General features: G+C 46.0%; 1 protein-coding gene across 2 annotated transcripts; it reads left to right on the top strand.

Moving 5' to 3' along the window:
• The first annotated feature begins 4,260 nt into the window (after positions 1–4,260).
• Positions 4,261–23,869, top strand: YWHAB (tyrosine 3-monooxygenase/tryptophan 5-monooxygenase activation protein beta). Of its 2 annotated transcripts, XM_045295278.1 has the most exons (7): positions 4,261–4,396; positions 7,668–7,788; positions 17,446–17,748; positions 19,288–19,411; positions 20,522–20,685; positions 21,552–21,647; positions 21,951–23,869. In XM_045295278.1, exons 3-7 carry the CDS (start codon positions 17,449–17,451, stop codon positions 22,005–22,007), a joined length of 741 nt encoding a protein of 246 aa, XP_045151213.1. In that variant the 5' UTR covers positions 4,261–4,396; positions 7,668–7,788; positions 17,446–17,448; the 3' UTR covers positions 22,008–23,869. The 2 variants fall into 2 exon arrangements, with proteins under 2 accessions (XP_045151213.1, XP_045151212.1); XM_045295277.1 differs by lacking the exon at positions 7,668–7,788.
• The last annotated feature ends 4 nt before the right edge of the window (positions 23,870–23,873 follow it).

The following is a 23,873-nucleotide window of genomic DNA, read 5'->3' as shown; positions in this document are numbered from 1 at the left end:
TAAAAAATAGGGAAAAAATGGAGTTCTATCTAGGTCAATTGACAAAGCATCACCCACAGAGACCATTTCTACATCCTACCTTGGAGAGTAGTGACTCGGGTCTTTTGAATGGGCATCTAAATTGAAACGATTGTTCTCGTTCCATCAGGAGCAAAGAAGAGTGAAGAGAACTAAAGACTCAAGGAAACGATTAGTCCCAAAGTTGAAGAGGCCACAAGAACCCCAGCCGCCACTACCTTGAGACCAGAAGAACTAGATGGTGCCTGGTACCACCACCAACCGCTCTGGCTGGGATCACAACAGATGGTACTAGATAGAGTAAGAGAAAGCGTAAAACAAAATTCACACTTACTTATTGGTCTGCAGAGACAGGTGGAACCCACAAGACTATAATCCTAAACCCTTAGCTATACCCTTCAACTTACAACTCCCCAGAGCTCACCTTTTAGCCACAAAAAGACAAGCCTATAATGTGAGCAGTAATATCTGGGGGGAACATGGCCCTCGGAGCGCTCAACCACAGGCGACCCCAAAGGCAGTGTTTGCCCACAACTGGAGTTAGGAAGGAAGGACAAGGCAAGAAAACCAGGCGTATGGAGACAGAACTCCAGGGTGGAAGCAAGGAGACAGAGTGCTAACTGTGGGGTTTGCAACCAATGCCAGAAACCAACTGTGTCCAAACTGCCGAATAGGAGACTAATGTGCTTTGTAAACTTTCACCTGGACTAGAAAGAAGTATTATTTTTAAAAAGACGTGAGCTGTTTGCTCAAATGGGAATTTGGGGAAAGGAAGGGTCTAGAAGCTTCTTTCAACGGTCTTGAAAAGGGGCAGGTTATGAACAGTGTCCATGAAAAGCCAGCGAGTAAAACGACATTGCACACCTTGCGTCCCTGTTGCAACCACTTTGCCACTGTGAACTAAACACGGCCATAGGTGATACGTAAATGAATGAGAGGCCCATTCCAATAAAGCCTTATTTGCAAAAACTATATACCAGATAGAAGTGCAGGGCGTCCTGGCAGCACGACAATTCGGTGTTTGGTGACCAATGGAAAAGGTCTGGGTGTGTGGATTTAGCCTCCTGTGAATGCCGCTGACCACAGTCGAGGAATGGGAACAGCCTTGCTTTCAGACGGAGCGCCTTGTAAGGTCAATGATGGCAGATGTAGTGAGGTTAAGATTTCCCATTTGACCCATTCTAAAGTTGTTTCAGCTTTTAACAGCTCTGGCTTCTTTGTGATTGAGGTTTTCCTATGCTTTGTCTAGTCGGTGTTGTTGGACTTGGGTTTCCTGTTTGCTTCCTGTTTTGTATGATTGTTTGGTATATGAAATCCAGGATTGGTGGCTCTACAGAGACAGGAACTGGATTGATTATTGCCCAGGGGCATGGCAGGGGTGGGGGACCAACCACAATGAGGACGAGAAGAAAGTGGTCTGGAATTGGTGAGGTGATGGTTATGCAAATCTTAATATGACGGAACAAACAAATTGTGAAGTCCATGCCAATACAACTTTTTTTTTTAAAGAAAGGTCAGCGGACAGTTCAAACCTACCAGCAACTCTCGGGAACTGAAGCAGAAAAGTTATTTTGGTCAGCTCTTATAAAGATGTCAGGCTAGGAAATCCTGGGGCGGGAGGCGGGAAACAGTTCTACTCTGTCCTCTAGGGTCACTATGAATTAGAATCCACTCAAAGACCAGACAGAAAAGAGATAGAATTTAGCCTGTTTGCCTACTCCTGGCCTAGAAGGCAGAGATGATGGAAAGAGCTAATCCATGCCACCCATTAGCAGGCACCGGGATGCCTGGCAAAGGGCAGATCTATGCCCTCAATGCAATTTGTAATTGTGGTGTAATCAGCAGCGGCCCTCTGACCCACTAGATTGTTCTCTGGATGGGGGCATGGGGCACAGCCATGTCCCAGTAAAGCTTACTTTCAACCTGAGCAGTCTCTGGATTACTGGTGTTTGGCTGCCGAAGACAGATCCCCAGGGAAATGATTTTGCACTGGCTTCAAATCTAGAGTTCTTGAAGTCAAATCCAATGCCGTTTCCATTCCATAACTGTGTAATGTGGTATAGTGCAGGGGTCAGTGTCACAAATTCTTATACAACAGGCACCACAAATGAAAGCAGGCCCAGGTGCGGGGATGGGGGTGAGACCCTTTGGAAAACCCATAGTCAATCCCACCAGGGCAGCTGCTCTTTGGCTTCAACCAATTATTGCCACACAGAAATGTGTACACAATGTTGACGGACAAGGCAGAAATGCCAATTTCTGTATGAAATCTCTTTGTAAAAAAAAACATGTTGGCAATGAATTCAAACTGTTTAGAAATACTGGGCATGGCGCATTGGAAGGACAAAGGGTCATCCAGCGGGACCTGGGGTGTTTGGGATGGGGAGAAATGGAAGGTAAAGGCTGATAGCTAAGAGCAACTTCTAGGGAGTTGGTTGTCAGATGAAAGAAATTTACATATTGTTTCCTAGTCTGAGCAAGGAAAAGACACCTCAGAGCAGCAGTTTTAAAAGATCACTTTGGGAGCTGATGGGAACATGGCCGGGATAGTTAATGAAATAACAAGATCATGCAGCTATCGAGTTGATTCCAACTCATCCTAACCCGATAGGACAGAGTAGAATTGCCCCTTTGGGTAGCCAAGACTGTAAATCTTTACAGCAGCGGTTCTCAACCTGTGGGTCGCGACCTCTTTGGGGCTCCAACAACCCTTTCAAAGGGATCGCCCGATTCATAGCAGCAGCAAAATGACAGTTATGAAGTAGTAACGAAAGTAGTGGGGGTCACCACAACATGAGAAACTGTATTAAAGGGTCGTGGCATTAGGAAGGTTGAGAACCACTGCTATACAGAAACAGAAAGCCTCATCTTTCTCCCAAGTAGCAGCTGGTGGTTTCAAACTGCCCATCTTGTGGCGAGTAGCGCAACATGTAATCCACTATACTACCAGGATTCCTTGAATAGTGAATTCCAAAAAGCCAAACACTACCATTGCATTGACCCTATAAGGGCAGAGTAGAACTGCCTCTGTGGGTTTCTGAGACTATGAGTCTTAAAGGGCATAGAGGGCTTCATCTTTCTCCCTCTGGTTTCAAACTGTTGACCTTGCAGTTAGCAGCCCAATGCCTACCTCCCAACACCACCACAGCTCCTGGGTAATGGATTAACCATGGTGCCTATGAGTCATGGAATCAATGCCATGGGATAAAGGCTATGGAGGCCCGTTATGCTCTGACACCCCTGGGTCTCAGATAAACTTGAGAAGTGGCTGGTTTGTGAGTTACAAGTAAAGGAAGCAAGATAGAGGCCTAGATACTTTGACCCTCCTCTCCTACCTGACTGTAAAATCCTGTTGGTCTCATTCACTACCATGTCCCCAGTGCTGTGCACATCACCTGGCAGTAAGATAGGTAAACGATAAAATGTGTTGAAAGAATAAATGAGAGGGAGGGAGTAGAGGTAAGTTGAATTTTGAAGAACTGGGTTTAAGAATCAACTGCCTTGTTGGGCGAGGGCTGTCATGGGAGTTGGAGCTGTGGTGGAGGGCTGTTTCCTGCTTCATCCCAGAGCCTTGGGGAGGGATAGGGCTTCGTGCAGTTATCACTTAAATGGACTTAAAAGACCCTCGTCTTGTAAACCGCGCTTTTCACGGCCTCTTCGGTCCACGAAGGGGAGGAGAAGCACCTTGAAGGGTCATCGCGGGTAGGATTAAGTGACAATTAAGGGGACGTTCCATTTCTGTTCACATTTGGTCCTGTCTCTCCAGAGCACACACTGAAAGGGGCTGTGCCTCGGGCCCTGACCTCGTGCGGACTCCTTTTGGGGTGCAGTGGGTAAGGATTACCAGAGTCACTGGGCTGCTTCTGGTTCGGGTCCACATCCCACCAAACCCCCACACCCCTCTCCCAGTCCTTGTTCCCACAGATCTCTCCCTTGACCTCTGCCCTCCTCTCCTCGCTTTTCCTCATATCCTTCTTTGCACCTCTATCCGTCCCCTTCACTTGCTTCTTCCTGACCCCAACCCTAAGTCGGCCACAAGCCACCCCCCGGCCCTCCCCCGACTTCACAGCCTCCTCGCGACGCGCGTCCCTCCCTTCTCCCCAGGTCCGCGCCCTCTCCGGGGGGATGGAGGACGACGCAGACTCGGGCCCGGCTCGGCCAATGAGGAGCCCGCGCAGCGTCGGGGGCGGGGCCTCGGCCGGAGCGGAAGTGGTGACCGGAGCGGAAGTGGAGCTACGCCGCCGCCGATTCCGGAGGTAGGGGAGCCACTGCCCACGCCGCCTCCGCCGCCGCCGCCCGAGGAGCCGAGTGAGGAAGAAAGCGGACGTCGCCCACGAAGCTTCCCTCGAAGCGCTCGGTTCGTTGCAGCCCTCTGACGGTTAGTACGACGTGGGGTCCGCCCGGGGAGCCCCGTCTTGAGGCCCCGCTGCAGCTTCCGCGGCCCCACAAGCGGGCCCCGTGGGGAGCGGAGCGTTCTGCTAGGCCCCGCGCGCGCGGGCGCCGGCGGCGCCGGCTGGGCCTCGCTGTGGCCCCTCCCTGCTTCCGGGGCCAGGCCCTTGGCCTCCTCCCGAGGCGCGGGCGTCCCTCCTGCCCGGGGCCCGCCGGGGCCCTTCCTTAGCAGGCGGGAAAAGACGGCGGCGCTCAGACCCGGGCCTTCCGTGGCTCCCGCTCTCCCCAGCTTCAATCCAAGCCCTCTGCAGCCCCGCTCTCCGCCTTGGTCCCCAAGGGGGGTCCCTCTCAGCCCTATCACCAGTCTTCCTGGTTTTCCAGTCTCGGAAAATGAAGATTTAACCCCAAACGTGGGAGTTCGAGAGCCCCCCGGGTCGCCCGCTGGCTACCCTCTGAATGAGTAAGGGGTTTAACCTTGGGAAACAGCAGGAGGAAACCCCCTCCCGTTTTGCAGCATAAGCCATTTCATTGGGTATGGAGCTTGGGAGGGCCCGAGATTACCTGGGGAGGCCAGGATTGAGGTTTAAATCAAGAATTTGCATTCGTGGGACACGGTTACGGATTCAAGAAGCCGGATGCCCGGGGCAGAAAGGAAAAAAAAAAATCAAAGGCTGGGAATCGAGCATTTTCCCAGGGCTTTTGCCGTCATCTTTTAATGCTCGTGTCTTTTGTGTCCTCCACCAAAATTCTCCCATCCTGTGTGTGAGCCGAATTTTCCGTCTGAAATGTGTCCGTGGCAGCCTCCTTGGTGGTTGCGAAGGGTGTGGGAAATGATTGTCCCCCTTTGCTTTAGCAAATGAATACACCGTTGTCTATTGCAAATGGAGAAACCGCCCCTAATGGGGCTTTCAAAGGTGGCAGCATTGGTAACCTGATTTGCCAACCTTTTAGTAACAATCCTGCCTGGTGCCCTCTCGTCCTTACTGTGTTTCTCTTTGTTAGGGCTAGATACCATCAAACTCTGATTTTACTTGCCCTGTGTGGGAGATGGAATTTGGCAAAGTGAGGCTGTGAATATGTAAAATCAGACGCCACAGTAGCCAACACTAGAGAGGGGAGGCCTTGCAAGAATATGAAAATTGCCCAGACTTCTGGCTCTGCCGCTAATGTGCAGATGCAGCATGTAGAACACACAGCTCGTAGAATTAGACACATGGTTGCTTAGCTTTCTGAAGAATCCTCCAAGAAATGCATCTCTCCGAATATTGGTTCTTAGTGAGTTTCTTTTTGAGTATTTCTAGCACATCCATTTCTTTGCTTGGGATGGATATCTTTTTTGTTTGAATCTCCTTAGTTTTTTTTTTTCTAGAATCCATGCTTTTTTAGCAGGCACACCAGTGAGGGAAAAAACCTTTTATCTTTGACTGGACTCAAGTGAGAATTTAAGCGTGGCCTTCCAAAATGGCAGACGAAGAAACCAGTAACTGCTGAGTTATTTTTCTAACCCCTCCTCTTGGTGAGATCAGAAACCATTCACCTATCTTACAGATGCAGTCTCTATGAAAAATAAAGTGGTTTGGCCCAGACCACACACGTTGTTTTCAGATTGAATATCTTCAGTCATCAGTAGCAAATATTTATGGCCTCTCAGCCCCTAGGGCAGGGCTCCAAACCTGTAATCTGCACATTTCCCATCATGCAGTGCTTGTGTCATATTGAAGCCATTTTAGAGTTGGAGCTCTATAGCTCGGGCAACCAGGCCAAGCAGATCCCCCTGATGCTGGCTCCCTGGGCTGAGTCCACGGAGATTGGACACTGCAGAAAGTATGTTTTGCCCATTTGGCTGTATGACTACAGAGCCGAAAGAGCACTGGACTTAGATTCAGTTAAATCTGATGCCAGTCTCTCCTGCAGTGTTCTACCTGTGTGGTCTTCAGCGTGTTGCTCAAGTCACAGTTCTTCGTTTCTCTAGTTCCAAAGTTGCCATGAAGCCCTTTTACCACCAGTAAAATGTTAGATATATGCGTAAGCTTTTGGTTCTGACTTTCAAACACAGGGTTCATCATTAATGGCATTTCTCTCCAGTTGTAGTCTTGTACGCGTGTTTTGCACGTAGCATCTCTAGAAAATGTACCCATTTTCTCATCTGTACTACATGGGAATGTAGTCTTTGTTGGATTGTTGTGACAGATTGAATATTTAAAATAAGTATCTGGTGGCACATAATTGTTTAATGATATTTGACTGTATTTATGAACACATACAGATATCCACACACACACACACACACACACACACTATAGATGTATATATATTCCTTCTTACATCCATTTGAGATTATCTACTAATGAGGTAGTATTAATTGCCCTATAATAGTTACCCCTATCACTTATTATGATGCAAGTCTTGTTGTAAGCACTTTATACGTATTAACTCATTTCTTAAAACAACCAACAATAGATGATTCTGTTAGCCTCATTTACAAAGTAGATAATCCGGGGTCAGAGAAGTGAAACCATTTTCTCAAGGTCACACAGATGGTAAGTGCCGGTGCTGGGAATCAAACCCAGCCGTCCAGCTCTAGTGAATGATAGATTTCTAAGTGTGCAAGAACAACACATGCATTTCTTTCGTGTGAATACTATTCACTTAATAGTCTTTTCTCTTAATACAGACTGAAAATAAATTATGTTTGAACAGGACTTTTAATTTTTGAAGAAGGATTGAAAAAAAACCCCACAAAATCCATTGCTGGGGAGTCTACTCCAACTCATAACAACCCTGTGGGACAGAGCAGTGCTGAATCTGAAGAGAGAAGTGAAATATAATGGGGCAAAATGTTTCCATCCCACATAGCCCTGGTTGTATGGTACTTAAGTGTGGGGCTGCTACCAATAGGTTGTAAGTTGAAACCCACCAGCCACACTGCGGGAGAAAAGTGTGGCGTAATCAGCTCTGTAAAGATCACAGTTTGAAAACACCGCTAGGCAGTTGTATGCTTGTCCTTCAGGATTGCTGTAAGAAGTACTGGACTCCACAGCAGAGGGCGGGGGCTGTCTCCCGCCTGGCCTCTGAGGATTCCCTGATAACAGCTGGTGTGCTCTTGCGAACAATCTAGTTTTTCTAGTACTTGCTTCATACTGTGGGGAAAGTTCATCAGTTGCTTTGTGACATGCTCATTTATCCAGTCCTAGCTGCTCTAGGTGGGAATTTGGTCAGGCCTCTCATTAATCTCTGTTGTTTCTACGCTTTCCTTGTAGACTGGAGATTTTCTTTATTGTGTTGGAGAGGAGGAGAAGAGGGAATAAACCAAACTCACTACCATCAAGTCAATTCTGACTCATAGTGAGCCCGTAGGACCGCGTGGACCTGCCCTTACAGGTTTGCGAGACACAACTACAAGGTGTAGAAAGCCAAGTCTTTCTCCCTCGGAGCAACTGGTGGTGTCTAACAACTGACCTTGAAGTTAGCAGTCTAATACACTAACCGCTATTCCACCAGGGCTTCTTAGACGTAGTAAGTTCTAAATTATAACATCCCATAGTGCTGCCTTTCATAATGCTTGTTCAGTAGCATCAAACCAAGCACTTGCCCTTTAAATGAGGATGTTTTAGAGCATTGGTTCTCAACCTTCCGAATGCTGCGACCCTTTAATAAATATAGTTCCTCATGTTGTGCTGACACCCCCCCCCAACCATCAAATTATTTTCATTGCTACTTCATAATTCTTAATTTTGCTACTATTAATGAATCAGGTGACCCCTGTGAAAGGGTTGGGTGACTCCCAACGGGGTCGCGACCCACAGGTTGAGAACCACTGCCTTAAAGTTAGGTTCCTAAGCTTGTTTGGCCATGCCACCCCCTTTTTGGAGGGGCGGGTGAATTTAACTCAGCTCCCCTTGGGCAATTAAAAACATATAGTATACCCTTAATCCAAGATAAGTGTCTCACTGCCATTGGGATGCCAACTCAGAGCAACCCAGGCTGCGGGATTAAAAAAAAGTAAAAATGTAGGCATCTGCTTTTGCAGCTACCCTGGGTGGTTCCTGTGGCTCCCAGGGTGCTACCGGTATCTCCCACTTTGGGAAGCACTACCTTAAGGCATGAATTAAAATGTAAAGGCACTATCAATTGCTTGGTTTCTTGAGATTTTTAAGAAGAGGGGACAATTCACACTAGCCTGAGGGCCAGAAATTATATACTAGCCCCTTCACAACTTCAAAACCATTTGGCTTTCTCTGAAGATGAGCCTCAGGGTCATCTGCATGGCATGACTGAGAGACCAGCAGTTGGAGCTAGAATCCGAGTGAAGTGCGCTAAGGTTAATACTTAAGATGGAAAATGACACTAACGTGATCTGTGAAATTAATATAGGGAACAGACACACGTGTACACTCACGGCTTTCTCTGTTAAAGAATCAACAGTGTACTTAGGATGTTTTGATACTTGTGATGAGATTAAAATGGTCGATGGCCTATTTTACCTCAAAGGAACAAGTTGTTCCAAGTTGACTGTTGGTTAATGGAAATGACTTTTTTTTTAATCTGACTGATCCTTTCTTGTGTTAAGTTTTCCCCCTGTACTGGCTAGTTTATTGTATTTTCCCAAAGAGACCCAACAAGAAGAGTTATTACTGAGCTTGCCTTGACTACTAGAAGCGGGGTGAGGAGGTCTGGGGGCACAGTGGAAAGGTTGGTGGTTTAAGTGGGCTCCGTGGGAGAAAGACTTGGCAGTCTGCTTCAAACAGATCAGTTAAGTGCCGCCGAGTTGGTTCCGACCCACAGTTGTGTACAACAGAATGAGACACTGCCCACTGCCGCACCATCCTTACAGTTGTTAAGTTTGAGCCGCTTGCTGCAGCCATTGTGACAGTCTATTTCCTTGATGGTCTTCCTTCTTTTCAAGGATCCTCTACTTAACTAAGCATGACATCCTTATCCAGGGACTTGGAATCAAAACCCGATAGCAGTGAGTTTGGTTTTGAGTTTTGGTCTACTAATAACATCCAAAGTACATGAGACAGTCTCACCTATCCTCCCCTCTGAGGAGCATTCTGGCTGATACGTCTTTCTTCCAAAACAGAATATTTTGTTCCTCTGGCAGTCCATGGTACTTTCAATAGTGTAACTATTCATTGAAGGTATACATCTGTGAAACCCTATAGGATAGTTCTTCTCTACCCTGTAGGATCACTGAGTCAAATGGACTTGATAGCAATGTGTTTGGGATTTGTTCTCAACTAGGACAAAGAGATGGAAGGCTACAATGAAGCAGGTGGGAGCCTTCTCCTTTCTTCTTGTTGCCTTATAGCTTGATGAGTCTGGAACATATGTTATTTCCAACTTAACTTTAATTTTGATTTGTAAAACTAATTATGCTGGTCTAAGGCCAGTTCTAAAACCTAAACTATAATAACAGCTCCTCAAAAAATGGTCTGTTATAAAAATCAATGTTTTAGAGCCTGGAGCTGCTGTATATAGCTATCTATGAACAGGGATGGTAATATTTACTGCATTCTAAGATGCTTAGGATTAAGTGAGTTGATAAAAACCTCTCAGTGCTTTACACATTTAGGTCGAGCATAAGTGGTAGATATTTTTTTGCTAAGCCAATTAGCTAGTATGACTTTTTGGGAGGGGTGGGGTCCTATTTAACTCAATGGGTTTAAAAAATTGTGGTGAAATGTGTATTTATGTATGTATGTATCCATTTTAACTATTTTTGAGTGTATAATATAGTGGTACTAAAGACACTGATCATGTTGGTCAGCCATCACCAAATGTTTTCCAGTATCCTTAGTAGACACTGATTAGGTTCTTAAATATAAATATGATTAATAACTGAGAAAGAGAAGGGTTCTTTTTATTTTGTTTGCTTTTAAGTGATGTTGTCTCCTGATTAGAGTTAAGGTGGCTCTTTTTAAAAATGAGTAAGACAGTAAATAGGAGGGTATATCAAAAAGTATTGCTGCAAAATCATAGAAACCATTATCAAACAAAATTATCAAAATATGAAGCTGTTGTTTCTCATCCAACCTCTCCTCCAACTAGGTCTGTGCACTTCTGAAGATGGTGTGTCCACCTCTCTAGCCCTTCCAGGGAGAATTCTGTGCTCTCCGATTCACTCCACATCCAAGCATCAGTTTGGGGATCCCTTGAAGGACTCAATCTATGTTCTTTGAGTTTGGGGTACAAAAGTCTGAAGAGTCAGATCGAGCAAGACTGCCCCTTTGCAGTCTCACAGAAGCCTGCTTTAACTCGGGGCAGCAGCTGAAGAGAGCGAGCATTTATTGGGGAGAAATAGATCTATCCTAAGGCACCCTGGGGGCCATAACCTTCTGTCTGCCTTGAATTTAATCTGCCCAGCAGATCTCATCAGAAGACACTCTTGATTGGACCTTTTTGGCCACGACTAAGCTAACTATATTACTGAGCAGCCACTTGGTCACTGGAACATGTTGAAACATGTTTATTTGAAAAAAAATTTTGTGATACTTTTAAAACATGGATTAGAAATTGTTATCTTTAAAATTTTTCCTTATCCTTTTTTTTAAATCTTGATACAACTTAAATCTGAAGAATATAATTCTCTTGCTGAAAACTCATCGTTGTTTTTTTTAATCATTTTATTGGGGGCTCATGCAACTCTTATCACAATCCATACATACATCAATTGTGTCGAGCACATTTGTACATTCGTTGCCCTCATCATTCTCAAAACATTTGCCCTCCACTTAAGCCCTTGGTATCAGCTCCTTATTTATTCCGCTCCCCTATGAACCCTTGATAATTTCTAAATTATTATTATTTTGTCATATCTCACACCGTCCAGCGTGTTTCTTATCCTTGGATATCTGCTTCTGATCTCTAGAAACTGGCCTCTCAGATCTTGGAATCCTGCTAGGGAAACAGGTCTCCTCAAAGAGTTGAGCAAGCGGGCCAATCATGTCATAGACCCTCATGGCTCATGTTTACTGGTTTAGGGCTTCATTTATTTGAAAGCAGTCCTATTATTTGGTAGTCACCATTAGAATTATTTTTTCATAGCTTTCTGTTTATCTGTAGCTATGACTTCTCTTTAAAGACTTTCTTTTAAAAAAAAGATTTTTTGAGTAATATATAAAATCAGAAAACCAGAGCTGTTGCCGTTGAGTTGATTGTGACACATGACGAGTGGGTCATGATTCATCGTGACCTTACAGTTAGAACTGTCCCTTAGCATGTCTAAGGCTGTGATCTTTGTGGAAGCCGACTGCCACGTCTCTGTCCATGGAGCAACTGTTCATTCAAACCACTGCCCTTTCACTTAGCAGCTGAGCACTTCCAGGTCCCCTGAAGTAGTACTTACTGGTAGAAAACTCAAAGAGATCAGAAAGTCAAAGTTAGAGTAAGGTCGCTACTACAGGGATGGTGTCAACTTTTGTTCTCATGTTCTGCTGTCTTGAAGGGGCTATCTTACAAAGCATACTGTGGGCATCTCCCCCATCATGCCTTCACCATCCCTTAACACATCTTCAGTGATGACATTAGCTCCATCCTATGAGTGGGTCATGTGCCATTTTTCTTTTATTTTAAATCATTCCCCTGTGTTTGGAGATAATTGATTGTTTTTCACCCTGCAGTTGCTGTTCTGTCCGCAAATGCTTCCCAGTCCTCTGAATTGACACCCATCAGGTGGGTGTGCATGCACTGAAGGGTGCCTGTACTCAGCCAGAAAGCACACCAGCCTAGCCTCCTATCCAGGAAGCGTGGCAGCTCCCTTCAGGACTGGACCCCATGCACCCTTTAGTGAGAGTCTGCCTGCTTTGGTGTCTACACTGTGCTGGGTGAGCACCTGGCCTCATGTGAGTGGCACATTTTTGAAGACTCCTAAGAGAAAAAGTGCCTTCCTGCCATTACTTTTTCTGGGTGGGTTGTCCATCCAGTCCCAAGAAAAGTCTGTCCTGTTTCTAAGCCATCATTTCTTGTCATCTGTAGAACTAATCAGTCACAGCTATGACGTGTGTTCCTTTGGAGGGCATTCAAGGCTGGAGTTTTATCTAAGAATGTTAAAATTATAGCATGTTCACTTCTGGTACACGATTAATCTTTCTCCATTAATAGAGGCTACAGATATATTTGGATTTGTAGGCAGGCAGATCCCTGAAAACTGAAGGGTCAGGGAAGGCTGTCTAGCCCTAAAAAGGATTGGGAGGGGGAGAGCAGTTGGAGGGGACTTGTATCGTTTGACAAGAGGTTAAAAGAGCTTTCTAGATAACGTATACTTGAACATGGCATTTATAGGGTGTGTGGTGATGTCCATGGAGCTCTTTGTGGAGCTGTGGGATAAACATTGGTCTCCTAGCCACAAGGTTGGTGGTTCAAACCCACCAGCTACAAAGACGAGACTGTCTGCTCCTGTAAGATTTACTGTGGCTATAAGTTTGAATTGACTCGATGGCAGTGGGTGGTTTGGGGCTTTAGCTTGAGAAAAGGTCACACAATGAGAAATAACTAAGAAAGCCTAACATTGTGGAAGGACTTTGAAAGCCAGGTAGAAGTTTTATTTTTGGTGGTCCAAGGGGAGTCATTGAAACGCATTGAGTAAGGGTGGAAGCAGGGCTAAAGGGAGCGGTTAGGAAGGGTGGTTTCAAAGGAGCACGTGAGAAATGAGGTGCAAACGCAATGAGAATTTAATGTATTTTGGATAGTAGGTGCTTTGATTTATTGAGGAAAGGGAGAATGCTCCCAAATGCAAAGTCTTATTCTTCTTTCATATTGCCTTCTGTTCATTGAACAGATGATTTTCAGACAGATTGTGTGCAAGGTGCTGTGGAAATTGGCCCCAGGGGAGCTTATGGTGTCACAAAGGTCAGTGAAAACGAGGGACACGCAATGAGATGGTTGACACCATGGCCAAAGAAAGTAGTGACCTGTCTGACAGGGATTGTGGGGATGGCTTAGGACCAGCCACTTGAAGGCAATGGACAACAATAGCACACAAGAAAGAATAAAATAAAATACCAGGAAGTTAAAAAAATAAAGGCACTGTGGGCCAGCTTGATAGTACCGAACAACAGTAAGGGACTTAAAATACATATTGAACCCTTTTAGTACTGAAGAAGCGTGGTGAGACAGTGGGGAGTTGTCAGTGAAATGCTCTGTGGGGAGTTGGCACCGACGGGAGGGCCAGCAAGGCGCAGGCCAGTGAGGCCCGGGCTGGGGGACAGCTACATGATGTGGGTGGCGGGTGGGCGACCGGGGGAATAAAACAAAAAAGAAGTGCCCTGTGAGAGGAAGTTGAGAGCTGTGCTGTCTAACAGAAATAGCATGTGAGCCCTGGAAAGCAATCCCCTCCTCAAGAAGAATTGAAAATCATTGATTCTAGTGATTTTTTTTTTATTTGACACAGTAAATCTGAAACAGAGTCAAGCCTGTGAAAGCCAGAACCTGTGTGAGGTAAACATCTTCCAGATAAGGACAAGTTGGGTATTTTTCACTGTAGCGCGCCATGCAGAGTAGTAAGACTGGATGCTGTCAAAAAGTGGGAATGTTTCCAAACTTGGAAGACTAAGGCAGTCCCAGCACATTCCAACCCTCATTTTGCTCTCTCATGGTTTCAGCAGGTGGCACTAGCCATTGTTCGTGGCACTAGAAGCTCTGTCAGGGAGTGTGGGCTTCAGTGGTCCAGAGATGCTTCCTTGAGGGTGTGACCCTAAGCTGTGGCCTGAAGAATTCATCGGCGGAGCCCATGCGACAAGATGTGCCCACTAGAAGAATCCTCTCGGGGAGCAAAGAGAGAAGCATGCGTGGAGTGTAGGGCGCCGTTTTGGCCGAAGCACATGCTGTGTAGAAGGGATGTTGGGGGTCCAGAGACTTGGAAGCTTTTGCTGGCCCGACTAGAAACAATCTGCTGTTCTGGTGTAGTGTTCCCCAAAGTTCGCCCGTGGGGCACTGGAACGATGGGCTGCGGCTGCAAAAGTAGATGCCTACACTTTTTCCTGGCTTATGAGCTAGCGCACAAACATTTTTAATGCCGGGGGCACTGAGTAATTGTTTTTCTGAAAAGAGCCAAATACGTTTGTAAACCTATGTCCTATTGAAATGAAAATTGGATGGATCACAACTGTCTAGTCTGGATCAGACCTAGGGGATGCCACAGATCAGGACCAGGCCACTAGCGTTGTATTCAGTTGTGCCTGGATGTTCACCAAGTCTAGGATGGCTAACAGCAGCCAGTGGGCAACAGGGAACTTTACAGAGAAAGTAACTCGACCAGAGCCCTGAAAAGATGCCTCTGGTGGCAAAGACCTGGAGGGGCAAGAGAGGAGAGTCTGAGAGCCGGAGGAAGAGAGAGTGACTGCGAGGCGCCAATGGAGAAAGAACAATTTCATTTCTCACTTGCTTGCTGCCTTTCTCCAAACTACTGGGTGTTGTGTAACCCATTTCCTGTTGAAATTGGTCAAGCTGCTTCAAAAATCCACATTATATAAATCAAAAGTTACATAAGCAGTAGTAGGCAGCAGAACACTGAGCGTGGATTTTGTTTGTTGTGAGTTGTTTTGGTGTCTGTGTGTAATTCAAAAGAAATAGCAATTAAGGATATGCCTTTTTTGAGGCACACGTCTCCAAAAGCACTTGCAACGATCCCAAAGAAGCTGAAAACACTTTTCCCCCAGCACTCGAAGGGCGGAGTTTTTATTTTGGGAACAAGGGTGTGTGCATTTGGGAGGTCCCAAAGAGTCTCCCAGGGCCCTTGGAGAGGTATGATGTAACTTTTAATGCTTGGGAAGAAAAGCAGAAGTGAAGGAACTTTTTAATTTGGGGACGTAATGGGATCAAAGTGGCTTGGCCTCTTTCAGCAGTGCCAGTCCTCTTGTGTGTCTCACGCTCTGTTACCATATTGCATGGGATGGCCTGGCTCTGAATGGGCTCTTGGCCAACACATTATAAACTGGAATTTCTCGTAGGTAGGGCTACACAGGTGCTGTTTTATGAACTTTGAAGTGGGCCACTAAATGACTGCCAACGCTGAAATTTTCTAAAGATCATTTAGGTCCTTAAAGTTAGTTTCTCTCAGCTGTGCTTGCCACACTAGGGAACGTTTACTTAAACATGAAGATAGTGGCTTGATCCCAAAGCCCCATGCTGAAGACAGTGTGACACACTGAGAGTCCCTAATACAATGCATGGCTGGTCTCCCACTCCGTGGCTTTCTCTTTCACACTGCCCGTCAGTGCCAGTCTGACATACTCAGGAACCTTCACTGTCTTGTGACTGGCCCACCTAGGGCACAGGGCCTTTCAGTTGGCGGCTGTTAAAGAAACAGGCATGGAAACTGTTTAGGCTATTCAGCCGCGGGATCATCACGGGGGCGTCTGCTCTATTGAACAGAGCTCCCCTGTGGCCCCTCCAAATGGCAGCGGGGTTGCTGGAGGATGTGGCACCGCAGTTGAGCGTTTCCTGAGGCTCACTGGTCTCTGCTGTAGTTTCAGTCTAGTGGAGCCAGTGGGATCGTGGTGAAACTTAACTTCTCTGAGTGTAGACTTCGAATTTGTGAGGCTTGTGTAGGACACAGCTCTGAGTTTGATGCAGTGCATTCATACTAAGGAGAGAAGCTGTGGTTCTAAAGTAAAGAAACGGTTCCTTTTACATACCTGGATTGTGGATCTTTCTTACCATCGTTCTCCCAGTTCATAAAAGAGCATTCATGCATTAGAGTGTAGAGGAAGGCGCTCCAAGGGCTGGGTTGGCCCCATGGCTGCTGCAATGATTGTGAGCATGGGAGGGTTTCTTTCTAACAACAGTATTTGCGGATAACGTCTTCACTGATACTTGTTCCTCACAGCAGCCCCGTAAGAGTTGACAGTGAGTGCTTATTTTCCAAGACGAGGTCCAGGACTCTCAGAGGTGGTGTCATTCAGCTTGTAGCAGGACTTGTGCTGGGCAGAGCTCAAGCCTGCCCGCCCTTCGTGTGCGGTGTTTCCCTGCAACAGGTCTTTGTAATGAAGTGAGCACATTTGGTGGGCTCTCATGGCGATAGCTGCCATCCTTCAAGTGCCCATTGCTTGATGAACACTGTCAAATAGAACATTTAAAAATCACCTTTTGCTTCAAGGTTGATTGAATCAGTTGTCTCCTATGAAGGAAAATATATTTGACCCAAATCTGGCACTTTTGAAAGAACTAAAGGATATGTACTTAGCCAAAGCTTCCAAGGAAGTCGTCGTCCTCCCAACTGTCTCTATATGTCTTTACTTGTATTGGGGAGACAGATCAGGATGATGGCAAAAAACAAAAGCTTTAAAGCCAAACAGCCTTGAGTTTGAATTCTGGCATTCTGCCATCCACAGCACTGGCTGTCAAGTTTCATCGTACCCATAGTAGTTTGCATGTTCTCATGATGCTGGAAGCTGTGCCGCCAAAATTTTAGATACCAGCAGGGTAACCCATGGTAGGTAGGTTTCATTTGAACCTTCCAGCGCCGTTTCTTAGAATTAGTGCATGGAAACATAGCATATTGTCTGCTACAGAGCTGCAAGATCTGCCCCCTAGATTTGAAGACTCGCCGATGCACAGTGGTGGCAGTGGTGGACTCGAGCCACCCCATGGTGGCGAGCATGTGCGGGCTCAGTCACCTTTTGCTTAGTTGAACCTGGGATCCCCTTGACTTGGAACCCGACTCAGTCAGTCAGTGCCACCACCATCTGCTAACAGGATTGATGGGGGCCTGTCTTACTTTCTCTGAGCCGCCATTTCTTCACCTTTGGAAAGGGGGACAAGGTTGTGGGGGACAAAACCTACAGTGTAGGACTAAAGGGAAAATGAATTCAGCAAAATGGGATCAAAGCCTTATAGACAAAGTACCTAACTTCAGGTGTCTGATACACAGTCATTGTTGTCCCTGGTGTATTTTCGGTGGCACTTGGAAGTAGATGGTTCCCATTTAGATAATGTCTTTCCATGTGGGTTGGAGGAAGATTTCTGTATGCATTTCTTGGGCCCTGCCTGACATGAGCTATCTTTTTGGGTGTTTTGCCCCCTCTTGTTTCATTCTAGGGAATGACCATGGATAAAAGTGAGCTGGTACAGAAAGCCAAGCTCGCTGAGCAGGCTGAGCGCTACGATGACATGGCTGCCGCCATGAAGGCAGTCACGGAGCAGGGGCATGAACTCTCCAACGAAGAGAGGAATCTGCTCTCTGTGGCCTACAAGAACGTGGTGGGTGCCCGCCGCTCTTCCTGGCGCGTCATCTCCAGCATTGAACAGAAGACGGAGAGGAATGAGAAGAAGCAGCAGATGGGCAAAGAATACCGTGAGAAGATCGAGGCGGAACTTCAGGACATCTGCAACGATGTTCTGGTAAGAAGTCTCTCGTTGCCAACAGTTCTGTCCACCGAGGTGGAGGTAGAGATGTCAGAATATCCTACAAAGTTGCAGGTGATCTGCAGAGGAGAGGAGAGTTTTTCACCTCCTGCTTGACTGATGGAGCATCCCCTGTGCTGATGGGGAAGGCTTTCCCATCCAAGAGATCTTTGAGAAGCAGGACATTTATCTGTGGCTCTTTGGAAATTGAGGCCATGTAGGCAGGGTTTTAGATCAGTGCAGCCAAAGGCGGGCTGTTGTAAACAGTGATGGCATCTCTGATGAGGGCAGGCAGCATCAGGAACCGAAACGAGTAGCCATCTAGCTTGTCCCCAACCTCTTCACAGGGTCTCCCCGCCACTCCGCCCCGCCACTCCCCCCCACCTGTCTTTTTGTGATCATTAGAATACACATTCATTTATTCAGGCAGGCATCACAATTCCAAATGAATGGTATAGGATTCTGCTTTCCTGATGTTCTGTATATGCCTTAGAAGATTGATTCCTACCTGCTTTTTGGAGGGGTGTTGCAGGGCTGCATGTGCTATAGCAAGTTTTGATCCTAGTGTCTCCCTCACACCCTGAGCCCACTGGGAACTTTTTTTCTTCCAGGTAAAAAAATGAAGTCAGGGCTGCTTTGAAGGGAAAAGGAAAGGAGTTCACTTGTGGATCTGCCTCCTCCCTTGCTTGCTGCCTCTCCCAATTACTGCCCATCAGCCACCCAGACAGTCCTCCTCCCCCCTAACCCTCAGGATTTTCACACCCCCACTCCGACCCCTGCCTGCCTGCAAAGGATATTAAAATGAATGCGCGTGCACGTGCACACACACACACACACACACACCCCGTGCTCTCAGGTCCCCTTATAACTGAGCGTTTGCACTGGGCTTCTCTTTCCTTAGGCTCAGGTGACGGTGTGCCCTGGCTAAGCTGCTTTCCTGTGGGTTCTTTGGGGGGTTGTTAACAGCACTAATTCCTGAATGCTCAAGGTGTCCGGTATTCAGATGAAGGATGGCATGCATTCCAAAGGCAAGAAGTAACATAGAACTCCTGAAATCTAGACCAGCTTTCAGAGCCTCTGAAAGCACATGAAGATGAGCCTGGTGCCTACTGCTCCTACACCAGCTTTTCAGGGTGTGCCACATTCTGAAACCGCTTTTGGAAAACATTGCTCTCTGTGCGAAGCTTGGACTTCATCAGAAGTACATTTGTCGTAAGCATAAATATTTAAAGGACTTTATTCCTAATGCCAGTGTCAGCTCCTCTCTGAGAGTGCTTACTGCTTTTGAGTGCCACGCGCCTTTTAAGCACTATACACGGATTAATCCATGTCTCCTCTTCACTTGAACATTTAAAAGCTTTGAATGAAAAATACCTGTTTGTTTGTTTGCGTTTTTGTTTGTTTGTTTGTTTTCAAAAATTCATGGAGAAATTGGTAGGGTGATGTATTTTGAATCTTCATTTTAAAATAATAATAATAATAATAATGCCCTTAAATAAGACTTCCAAATTCTTAACAGAATGAATTGCTTTTTAGGAGCTGTTGGACAAATACCTTATTCTCAATGCTACACAACCAGAAAGCAAGGTGTTCTACTTGAAAATGAAAGGAGATTACTTTAGATACCTCTCTGAGGTGGCATCTGGAGACAACAAGCAAAGTGAGTGGCAGTTTTCAAGGCCATTTGATGAATGGCCAGCTTCCTTTGGTACTGACAGAGCAGCCCTGCGCTGGTTCGGGGCGAGCAGGGTAGTGGGCATGGTGCGCCACAGTGTTTGTGAGCACGGGGACCTTATTGGAAGTCTGGTGTAGTGGTCCATTCATTTAAAGAAGTGTTTTTGTTTTTGTTGAAGACATACCCTTCCCTCCTTTTTGAGACTGCTCCTCCCCCATTGACATAGCTCAGGAAGATGGGTAGCTGGAGGATCCTGTGGAAGGTCTCCTTGAGAGCTGCAATGTGAATGGTTGCTGGAATAAAACTACCACTGTTTTTCAAAGAGCTTAATGACTGCCAGCTTTTGCTTTGTATCTCAGTGGTGTGCTTTTTTCACACGTCATGATAGTGATCATCAGAGCTGCACTGTGTAGGTGCCTACTCTGCAGGGAAGGAGCCCTGATGTATAATCAGGAGGTTAGCCACTCTCACCTGGAGCCCACCAGCCACTCTGTGGGAGGAAGCTGTGGCAGTCCACAGCTGTAAAGATGACGGCCGTGGACATCCTGCAGGGCAGTTCTGCTCTGTCCTATAGGATTGCTGGTATTGAAATCACCTCAGAAGCAGTGGGTTTGGTTTGTTTTTCTGGGGTACTGAGTCTCACTTGTCCACACGAGACCCCATGATTGAGGTGGGAGGCTGCTCGTTTTCTGATAAGGGAACCGCGGCTCACAGAGGTCTTGGCTTGCCTCCGACCTAGGGATTAAGAGCTGGGAATTTAAGTTTGGGTTGGGATATGTTGGCTCCAAAACCCATGCTCTTTCCACTAGAACATACTGTTTTTCACATTCCATGTTGGTTAAAGGTTATTTCTCTATTTCTTAACTGCTATAGTAGATTTTGTCATAATTTTCTTTGTTTTCTTCCAAAGCATTTAATATCTACTGCTTGGCTTAGAAAAGTCACTTTTAAAATGTAGTGAACTTGGTGGTGGTGACACCTCGCCCTTGTCTTCCCCGGGTTGTTTGCATCATCCCAGTGTGGAAAAGCGGGCCGATAGTGGGTCCAGTGTGTGCCAATGAGCCCCATCATGAACGCTCTTTATCCCTCTTGCAGCCACTGTGTCGAACTCCCAGCAGGCTTACCAGGAAGCATTTGAAATTAGCAAGAAAGAAATGCAGCCTACACACCCCATCCGGCTTGGCTTGGCACTCAATTTCTCAGTCTTTTACTATGAGATTCTTAATTCTCCAGAAAAAGCCTGCAGCCTGGCAAAAACGGTAAGAAAGACACCTCTTTCTCTCTCTGTGTATTTTCTGTGCTTTGTGAAACCTCACTTTTGCTTTCTAATACCTCTGATAAGCAGAACTGAACTCATTGGCTTGGGCTTATTTTAAAAGATTTTTGAGGGTGGGAGTCTATCTCTCACATAATAAATACAGACTTGCTAACTTTCCTTGTATTTTCTTCGCAATTCCTGCTAATATTTTGTTTGTTGTCCTAGTGGCGCTGTAGGGAATCAATCATTGGACTGCTAACCTGAAAGGTCAAGTGTTCAGACCCACCAAGTACACTCATAAAGATTTACAAAGCCTCAGAAACACTATATAGGGTCACTGTGAGTCACAGTCGACTCGATGGCGGTGGGTTTGGTTTGGTAGCTTGTTTTTGTTTGGTCATCCTTTTGGGGGGCTAGGATCAAGTAGAAAATTCAGGGTGCTGGTAGTTTGCTGTTTCCTGTCAAAATCTGGGCTGCCAACCCCAGTTACATACTACTGTCCTTCTATCCCTGCTGGGTTAGTAGGTACAACAGAGTCCTTATTTAGTTTTTTTGTCATTGTTGGTGGGTGCTTCATACACATACATCTTAAATAAATTACCTGGCAATTTAATGGTAGCCTGGTTGCTCTGTGGGAATCTCGGCTCCCGTGAAGATGAATAGCTCCAGAAACCCTCAGGGGCAGTCGGCTCTGTCCTATTGGGTCGTTACGAGCCACAGTTGGTTCATTGGCAATGGGTTTGCTGGAGTTTATATGTTCCCCTAAGTACTTTACAGGAAAAGGAATATGCGTTTACTTGGGGGGGAAATGGGCTGAGTTGCTCCAGAGAACCTATGCGTGTTTTGCTGAAGGCTCTTTGTTTTCAGGCATTTGATGAGGCGATTGCTGAACTGGACACACTGAATGAAGAGTCTTACAAAGACAGTACCCTGATCATGCAGCTACTTCGGGACAACCTCACTGTGAGTACTGCTAACTTCAGGAATCACTTCTGAATGGGTTATAGTCTCCGTTTACCCAGTTAATAACTCAGGGCCACCCCATAGTCTAGAGAGGGTTTGTGTCCTGTTGCGTTGCTCTAATATTTTAAATGTGTTAAATAGATTTTAAATAAGATCACTCAAGTTTTGAGCTGTGCAGTCATCATTGCAGTAATACAGAAAACAACAGTTGTGTTGAGCTTATACTGACTGGGTGGGGCCACCTTTCAGTAACTTTGAGCAGCCCAATTTGAATATACTCTAGCGTTGTTTTTTCTTTTGCAGCTCTGGACGTCGGAAAACCAGGGAGATGAAGCAGATGCTGGGGAGGGGGAGAACTAATGTCTGCCACGCTTCCTGATCTGTCCAGTGTCACTCTGTACCTTCTACATATATCCCTTTGTGCGAAGATGATAAAAAAAAAAAAAAGGGATCGTATGTCGATTCTCGATTTTCACAGCCTCAGCCTAGCAAAAATGGTCCATGGGATAAATAGCTGGTATTTGTATCTAAAACACAGATTGGTCACATAAATGCCACGGCATTCTGAAGTTTCATTTTGATTAACATTGACAGGATTACCGTGTGTTTGATTTTTTTTTTTTTAACTGAACACTGTGATTATGGGGTTTTGTAACTTAGCAGAACTCTTAACTGGTAGGAAAAAAAACACCTGAATTATGTGTAACTTTTGGGGATGTTAAATCTGGTATCAAAATAGTCACTGAAATACAATTCCATTGTAAAGTTGTACAGAAAGTTATAGAGAATTATATTGACGCTGGGACGTGGAGTGAGATGCCCGTTGCTAGGTATTTGAGTTGGTGGTGACTCAGTAATCATGCCTGTCGTTCACGTTTCACTGACACTTGACCGTTTTGGGCTGTGGCCACTCGTGATTACAACCTGTCCATAGTGTCGTCTTCGGAGGAAACACGAAGCCTAACTTGGCTGTTTTTGGTGGCAGAGAGCTGGGTTATGACACCATCCAAAGGTCCAGAGCTCATCTAGAACACACGTGGCCAAAGCCCCTTTCTACAGCAATATGTTTGCCATTTGCAACTCTTGTGCTTCGGGGTGGAACCTGTTTTCTGTGTAACCACCAGGCTGAAGGGAAAAGGGGAAAGCTGTGTAGCTTAGGAACGGCCTTATTTGTTTACTGGGTCATTCCTTTAAAGAAGAATGACCTGCAGGAACTGCCTTTTCCTTGAGCAGCCAGAATCTTGGGGTTCTTCCTGGTTTGGGGCTTCTAAATTTGGACACGGAAAGACTCCTGCTTTCTCTCGTTGATGGGGGCAGGCTGCTGCTGACTTTGGCTTTCTGTTCTGTCTTGACATTTCTGGCCTCCTGCCTCCAAATCTTTATCCCTTCGTTTTGAATTATCTTGGTCTTTTGTTCAATGCTGAGTACTGGTGGGGGGGGGGAGAAGGTTGGTGAGGACCCTGGTGGGCTGGCCTTGCTTCAGAGAGTCACCAAGAGCTGCCAGCATCCTAGCTCTGCCTTCCTCCTGTGCTCAGCCCAGTGGCTGCTCTTCAGTCTCAAGATCTGAACCCAAAAAAGTATTTCTAAACATCCAGGATTTCTCCCTCATAATGCCCGTCACTGGGCCTCCCAAGTGTACCCGTCCAGTGAAGTTCCCAGATGTGGTGAAATGAGACCCTCTAGTGCAGGGATGTTGCATGGACACTGCCGTGGAGAGAATCTAGAACAGCAGGCCTCCCCGTCTCCCACCCTGAACATTCCATGTACCCGTAGTCCATCTGTGTGTTCATCTGCTGAAATGAGAAAAGACAAATCCATGCACTGATTTAAAACAAAAAAGAGGGGGGGGAAATCCCACCCTCCCTCCCCCACCCCCTTCCTAGCTGAACAAAAATGTGCAGTTAATACTTGCTGCTTGATCAGTGCAGTAGTGAATGTGGAACCGAGCCTGTCTGTATATCTGGTAGCTCTTTCTTGCTTTGTTTTTTCCTCAACAGTATTCTGCCTAACGTTTGCTTCTGTGATGGTTCTATTGCCTAGCAAGCACACCCGTGGTTGTGAAAATAGTGTAGCAAAAAAAAAAAGAAAACTCCCCAATTATCAATGTACTAGATTTGTGTATGTCTTTTAAAACAGTTCTAGTTTCACCTTAACACGGAATAATCAGGAAAAGTGTACAAATTCAAAAGTGAAATAAATTTTATCAGTTAGTTGCCTGTGAACTGG

Source organism: Echinops telfairi, unplaced genomic scaffold (assembly GCF_000313985.2).
Source record: "Echinops telfairi isolate 266 unplaced genomic scaffold, ASM31398v2 ScPeMD7_5592;HRSCAF=6446, whole genome shotgun sequence".
Taxonomy (NCBI): domain Eukaryota; kingdom Metazoa; phylum Chordata; class Mammalia; order Afrosoricida; family Tenrecidae; genus Echinops; species Echinops telfairi.
Note: the sequence above shows the minus strand (reverse complement) of the source record. Positions and strands in the feature narration are given on the sequence as shown.

Coding starts and splice junctions, on each gene's coding strand:
- YWHAB (XM_045295277.1), top strand. CDS start 17,449: ATGACCATGGATAAAAGTGAGCTGGTACAGAAAGCCAAGCTCGCTGAG. Junction 19,412..20,521: donor ATCTGGAGACAACAAGCAAA/GTGAGTGGCAGT, acceptor TCCCTCTTGCAG/CCACTGTGTCGAACTCCCAG. Junction 21,648..21,950: donor TACTTCGGGACAACCTCACT/GTGAGTACTGCT, acceptor TTTCTTTTGCAG/CTCTGGACGTCGGAAAACCA.